The sequence below is a fragment of the Chrysochloris asiatica genome, unplaced genomic scaffold (assembly GCF_000296735.1).
Source record: "Chrysochloris asiatica unplaced genomic scaffold, ChrAsi1.0 scaffold00074, whole genome shotgun sequence".
Lineage (NCBI taxonomy): Eukaryota > Metazoa > Chordata > Mammalia > Afrosoricida > Chrysochloridae > Chrysochloris > Chrysochloris asiatica.
In genome coordinates this window covers 6,281,564-6,288,820 of record NW_006408592.1, presented here as the reverse complement: position 1 = coordinate 6,288,820, position 7,257 = coordinate 6,281,564, and the positions used below count along the sequence as shown (strand labels likewise).

Below are 7,257 nucleotides of genomic sequence, written 5' to 3'. Positions count from 1 at the left end.
AAGGCAAGAAGTAACTTGCCTACAAGCTTTCAAAAGAGAACCTAGTTACAGAAGGTGAGGGGGAAAGTAGAATCTCCACTGAGTATTATCTAATCTTTCTGGACAGGGCTGATGAAAGGAGATGGGGATAAGTTTCTTGTGGTACAATAGTGAATAACTGCTATCAGGACTGACTGTGAGGGTTGGAAATGTAAAGGTAGATGCTTTGTAACAAAAGGAAGGGAGTGGTTGACTTTGCAAGTCCAGGAGCATAGGTCCCTGGGACCATCAAGGGAGAAGAAGCTGAGGACTCTAGACCCAGACAGGGAGAGGGGCTGTGTGCTGACAACCAAGGGGCAGGCTTGCAGGGTATACCCTTTGGTTGGTTGATGATGCATGGAGGCAACTGCAATCATGGCAGTGAAACGAAATACAATAGGATGAATGTAAAGCTAATGTTCTCTCATGTAAACTATCACATAATTTACAATAAAACCTTAAAACAAAAAACTCTATGTTAAGATTAACATTTTCCTTGGTCCAAGCAGGTGTCAGTGTCAAAAATGTTAATCTAGAGTAATAATGTCAATAACCTGGTTATGATGTTATACTATAGTTTTACAAGGTGTTATCATTAAAACCAGATACACACACACAAAAAAAAAGATAGATGATGGTGGTGGGGAAGCAGATTATAGAGGAAAGATTTAAATTTAACACATGCTCCTGAACAAATATTTAGCTGAAAGAATGTGAGATATTTCAATAATTTCATCTCACAGGCATAGTAGTCTCCCTTACTTGTTTCAATTAGATTCAATTGAAGTAATTTAATTCAAATCAGTTTGATTCAGCAAAGGTTAATAAAGCATCTTCTATGAAAGACTGAGCTAGACCCAACCTCACAAATGTCTGGTTATAAGTGACTTAGGAGGGGAGTCCTATCATTGAACAAGAACAAGTACTTTTAAAGCTTAAAAATTCATCTTGAAAATAGGATGTTTATCAAAACAGGAAAATCTTAAAAGTAAAAAGGAAGCATGGCCAAGCTAAAATACTATGGACTTAGCCCAATGTGATCTGTCAACTTTGTTGACTAAATTAAATAAAGGATTAAAAAAAAAAAGAAATATGTATGAGTATCTCTACCATATCTATATGCATATCTGGGGAGAGTTTTTGATTAACTGCTTGCTATCTTAATAGCTAAGGAACTCTGGTAGCATAGTAGTTACGAATCAGTTTGCTAACCTCAAGGTCGGCAATTCGAAACTACCAGCCGTTCTGCAAGAGAAACATGAGGCTTTCTGCTCCCGTAAAGATTTACAGCCTCGGAAACCCTGTGCAGGGTCACTATGAGTCGGAACCGACTCGACGGCACTTAACAACAACAACAACAAATGTTAAACTAAAACTCAGAAATTTTGAAGTCACAATCAAGCATACCTAGAGTCTACTCAACTAATCGGAACCAATACCAAATATTTCACTTCCTAAAAAGTAGTGTACATAGAAGAAACAAGGGTTTTACAATCAGACAGGTCAAGGTTGAAATCTGGTTTTATTGCTTAGTCACTCAAATAAGCTGAATGAGCTTTGACAAGTTAACTGAACAAGTTAACTATCGCTTTGTAAGATATTATCTTACTTTGACAAATGAACTTCAGTTTCCTCCACAGTAACAAAAGGATATTAATTTTTACTTTGCAGGGTTGTTATAAGGACTCAATTAGGTAATTTATGTAAGGTGTCTTTTACAATATCTAGAACAGAACCGAGTAGGCACTACAAAAAGTATTTCTTGAATACATACTGAAAAGTTTAATTATCATTAATAATAATAGTAGCACTATTAAGATAAATTGTGAAAACAGATCTTCCTTCACTACATACTGTTGTTAAGTGCTGTCGAGTCAATTCTGACTCATAGTGACCTTGCAGCACAGGGTTTCTCAGGAGAGGCTGGTGAGTTTGAACTGCACACTTTGAAGTTCAAACCGACCTTGGGGTCCAGTGCATTATCTTGCAGCGCCACACCAAGCAGTTTTCATTTTGTTTTGCTTTCTGTCTGTTTTTTAAGCCTGTAAGCACCTTGGTAAGAGAGCAGAATATCTCTTTTCCGCATTCTCTGAATTTCAAGGAGTAGGAATACCTGTTGAGTTCTGCTGCTGAACTGTATATCACCTTATTGTCCAGGGTATGGCACCTAACAACAACAGCAACAATTATCTCAGCTATTCTAAAATGTCTCCATCAACCAAGGTTCCTCTTTGAACCGCAAGAACTCACCTGAAAATGATGTTCCTGTGGGAACTGATATTTCTGCCTCCATATAGAGTAGTGATCCAGGAGGGCCTTGGTCTCACACCCCACTGCTTAAAACATTCATCCGATAATTCCTTCAAGTCCCATGAGTGAGGTTCAAACATGTCATTGACACCATTAGTACAAAAGGGCATGATTATTTCTGTGCAGGCCTGAAAAAGCAAACCAGGAGAGAATCCAAAAAGAAAATGAGACTGAGAGAGATGAAATAATGTCCAAGGCCATGCAACTATTTAGTAGCACCTGGTTTTGAACTCAGGCAGACTGGCTTCAAAGGTCCTAGGCTCTACCTCTATACCATGCAACCTCATAGTTCATAGAAAAACTTGGCTGAAAGGTTATAGAAGTTAGGACTATATACTCCTTCTTTGTGAATGGTTTTATTGCACATCTATCATCATACTTAACTCTCAGAAACAAATCTGGAAGGGAAATATTATTATTGTTACTCTCATTGTATAAAGGAAGAAATAGAGATTCATAAAAAATCACGTTTGACTTCCCTTCTTTTATGTGAGGAGCACTGGTGGTGGTGCCGTTGTTTAAAGCACTTGGCTTTAACCAAAAGGTAGTGGCTCAAACCTACAGATCGTTTCCACATGACAGTCTACTTCTATAAAGATTTACAGCCTCAGAAACCCTATGGAGCAGCTCTACTCTGTCTTATAGGGTTGCTACGAGTCAGGATCCACTAAACAGCAATGGAAGGGTCATTATGTTTCCTTCATAGGACTTATCACTATATAGAACATGACATTGTGGATTAAAGCACTAGACTGCAAAGTCGTTTGAACTGCAAGGTCAGTGGTTCAAGCTCACCAGCCATTCCTTGGAAACCCTATACAGGGTCATTATGGGTCAGAACCAACTTGACAGCACTTAACAACAACAACAACATAACAACAACAATAACGTTATAATATTATAACGTTGAGTTATCTATCTTTCTTACCAGGCTGTATTTAATTGGTGAGACCTAGAGCAGTGCCCAAAACATAGTAAGCACTCAATATATACTTGTATTTTGTGATGATTACTAAATATATAAATGAATGAAAAACGTGTCCATGGTCTTACCATGTAAGATGACAAAGCCCAGATTTGGATACAGTTTATGTGATAAAACCATGTATACTTTCTGTTACAGCACAACTGTATAATGAAAAAAGTTCCACTACCGGAAGTTATACACACTTACCTGATAACTCCAACCCAAGGATCCCAGACTGCTAGTGGCTGTCTCTGAGATATTCAGGCATTTCACCTGGCCTGAATAATTGTAATATACATTCAGAGCTTGGAAAAGATTCTGTACCAGCACTTGATCAGATACACTGGGATCTTTGAGATACTGGCACACCACCTGCCAGAGACATGAAAGGGAGGGCAGTTAGAATATTATTTTTTAAATATGGATTTTGATTTGACTAAAACACATTTAATAAACATCTACCTATACTGCTTGACAATCACTATTTCTTGAGAATTGACTCCCTTCATAAATCAGTAAAGCTCTCCAGTGTCTCTCCAGGTTATAGAAATAAACCAAAGTCCTTTACATTGTATGCAGGTATGTAACGTCCTCCCTGCCTACCACTCTAGCTTGTTCTCTGCAGCCTTTGTGCCACTCTAACAAAAGCTGTTCCCCACTACACCAAACTCTTTCCCTTTCTTTGCCTCTGCTCACCCTGACGTGCCTCCCCTCACCCTCCAACTCCACTGCTGGGCTGCTGCTAAGTGCCATAGAGCTGGTTCCAACTCACAGTGACCCTGTATATGGTTTCTGAGAAGACGGCAAATCTCTACAGGAACAGAAAGCCTCATCTTTCTCTTGTGGAGCAGATGGTGGACTCAAACTGCTGATCTGTGGTTTGCAGTTCAGAGTCACTACACTCTTCAACTCCACTAATGTCTGGAAAACACCAACTTCCATGACACTCAGCAAATATCACCTCCTCTCTGAGGCCCTCCTTATCAATGTTCCCAATGCTGGAAAAACAAAGGACTTCCCTTTTTGCACCTTCACATTATTGTGTGTCTAGCTCTACCAGAATCCTTGTGTAAAAAAGAATTTTGGCTGGCCTCTGACCCAGTGCTGCGCTGCACTCATTTGATTCCAGGATGGTTTCCTTAATCCTTAGCAACTAATTACTTGCTAAATGAATGACTACACTTTTGTGATAATACAAAATTTATAAAAACGTATGGCAAAACTACACCAAGCTCCAACATCCATTATGTGATCAAAAGTATACCAAGCAACTCCCCAGCTCCCAATGATTTTCATCCCAGCTTATAATCAATGCCTGGAATTTTAGCCTGAAAATCACAGGCAATAAGATCATAGTTGAATAGCAACAGCAGGAACACCAATAATAGATACTAATTTTGAGTCCTGGGTTTATAACCATATGTGACTTGATTCTCAAACAAGCTATATTTCACATGGAAATTGAGACTTAGGTCAAAACACTTTATTTAAGGTCTCTATGGTTATAAAGTAAACATCTTATCCTTTATGTTACATAGCTAAGGAAAGACTCCTATGAAAAACTGCAAATGGTCCCATGGAAAACATTTTAAGCTGTCATACTTTATTAACATCTGAACATGAATTCGGTAACTCAGTCCTTCCCAATTTCATATGAAAAACATAAATACTATGGGCAAGTTCTAAGACAAAAGAGACTAGTCCAGAGAAGGAACCAGATCAGAAGGAGACCCAGCTACCCAACCTCCAGGTACAACTTCTGGGTAGCAAAAGTAACAACAGGCCTGGGCTGAGGACATACTCCCCGTTAAGAAAGAACAGCACTGAGAAAGCAGCTGGGAACAAAGCCAGCCCTGTAACATCATTCTGCTCTGACCAGCTCTTAGCAACACCCTTCAAAAAAAGAAGAAACTTGAAAAGACAGAAAAAATAAGTCATAGGGAAAGTCAAGGCCTCCCCCCAAATAGATTCTACACAACAATATTTCTAAGGAATGTTAATTGATACTTTGTGAAAAAGAAAACATTTTCTTTAGTCAAAATAATCTTAGGAAATATTATGTGAGCAAATGTACACAATTTTCTTGATGGCTGGATGTCTCAAAGCTTTTAACATCTTGACTGCAATGTAACTTTCCAGTGTAACTCACAGCAACCCTGTATACGATTTCTGGGGAGTTGCTGGTGTATTTGAATCACTGACCTTGCAGTTAGCAACCCATTGCTTATCCTACAGTGCCACACCAGGATTCCTGTGGTGTTGGTGGTGGTTATGTGCCATGCAGTCGGTTCTGACACATAGTGACCCTGTATAGGGTTTCCGAGGCTGTAAATCTTTATGGGAGCAGAAAGCTTCATCTTTCTCCCACGGAACGGCTGGTAGTTTCGAACTGCTGACCTTGAGGTTCACAGCCTGATTCGTAACCACTACACTACCAGAGCTCCTTGTGGTGCTGGTAGATGCCATCAAGTCGATTTTCTGACTCATGGTGACCCTACGTCCCAGAGGAGGACTGCCTGATAGGGTTTTCTGGACTGTATGTAATCTTCATAGGAGCAGATCGCCAAGTCTTTCTTCCACAGAGCCGCTGGGGAGGTTCAAACTGGCAACTCTTTGTTTAGCAGTTGAGAACTTAACCATTGCACTGCCAGGGCTCTTATACCAGGCTTTGTGATATACACAAAGAAACAAAACTGAGTTAAACTGAGAGCTTCAGAAACCTATCAAAGCTAGTAATAAAGGAATGCAAACTGAAGAAAACTTAAAAGGCAAAATAGTGTTTAACTATTCTGAAAACTCTTAATTATTCAGTGCAGGTCAAAAAATCCTAATTGTTGCAAAGTATTTTTGTAAACAAAAAAATATTCCCAGGAAATACATCAATCAGAAGTACTCAAGAAAATACAGAAGTCAAGATCCAAACATAGTATTTATTACACCATTGATTACAACAGTTGATTAGCATTCTTTCCTGAATCAGGACACTAATAGTGGCCTCCTCTCTTTCAAAATGCAGCACGAAACTACAGAGCAGATGCCTGGAATGACGAGAAGAGCATCCTGTTCAAGCACAGCATGGTAGATGACACAGGGTGACAAAGTGAGCTAGGCAGGGGGAACAAGTAGGACTGAGACACAACACCAACTGAGCTAAAACTCGGGAAAAGAACAGTGGTAAGTGAGTGTGACTCACATGCTGGCACCAGATCCCCTCTCAGAGCTAGAACACTGGGCCTCTGTCGGGCAAAGAAAAGGAGTTCCCATGAATAGCCATCTCTGCAAACAGCAGTTACTGTCACTGCTGAAAAGACACAAGCATGGCTGTGGACTGGCACCAGCTGATAATACTTGGGTTTCAGTAGCCCCAGTTACATAGAGAGGACAACATGGTCAGAAATTTTGGCTTTGCTGATAGAAATGTCAGGCCCCAATTAGGAGCCATGCTGGGCTCAGATCACCCTTGGAGCACTGGGTCCAGTTCCATGTTTTTAAGAAGAGCAGTGGCCGGCCTGAGAAAATCCAGAGGAGGACAATGTAGATGGGAAGATCATTTCCAACCTACCATGGTTAGAAATAATGCAGGAATAGTCTTGGGGTGAAATCTTTACATATATCCCTATTGTTTTCTTGAGATAAAGTCTTAAATTCCTGGTTCAAAGCAAATAAACATTCTAAGAACGTAAGTACTGTTGAGTCAGTTCCAGTTCATAGTGACCCTGCATAGGGTTTCCAAGGAGCAGCTGGTGAACTTGAATCACCGAACCTGTGATTCAGAGTGACCTTGCATTCCAGCACATTAACCCACAACACCACACCAGGACGCCTTCTAATGACTATATCCTGTCAAACTGCCTTATAGAAAGAAAGTACTGAAGGAACAAACAAGATGGCGGATCGGGTGGACGTGCAGCAAAGGAGCTCCACCAGCAACAACACAGAATACCCGAACAAGCAGGCTCAGG

General features: G+C 40.1%; 1 protein-coding gene across 2 annotated transcripts in view; it reads right to left on the bottom strand.

Moving 5' to 3' along the window:
• Nucleotides 1-7,257, bottom strand: part of PRCP (prolylcarboxypeptidase (angiotensinase C)) — a 78,087-nt gene that overhangs the window by 7,318 nt on the left and 63,512 nt on the right. For both annotated transcript variants that reach the window (XM_006864980.1, XM_006864979.1), the window contains 2 exons: nt 3,503-3,667; nt 2,269-2,456 (listed from right to left, as the gene is read on the bottom strand). In XM_006864980.1, the coding sequence (XP_006865042.1) occupies nt 2,269-2,456; nt 3,503-3,667 (353 nt within the window). The remainder of the gene's footprint in view (nt 1-2,268; nt 2,457-3,502; nt 3,668-7,257) is intronic.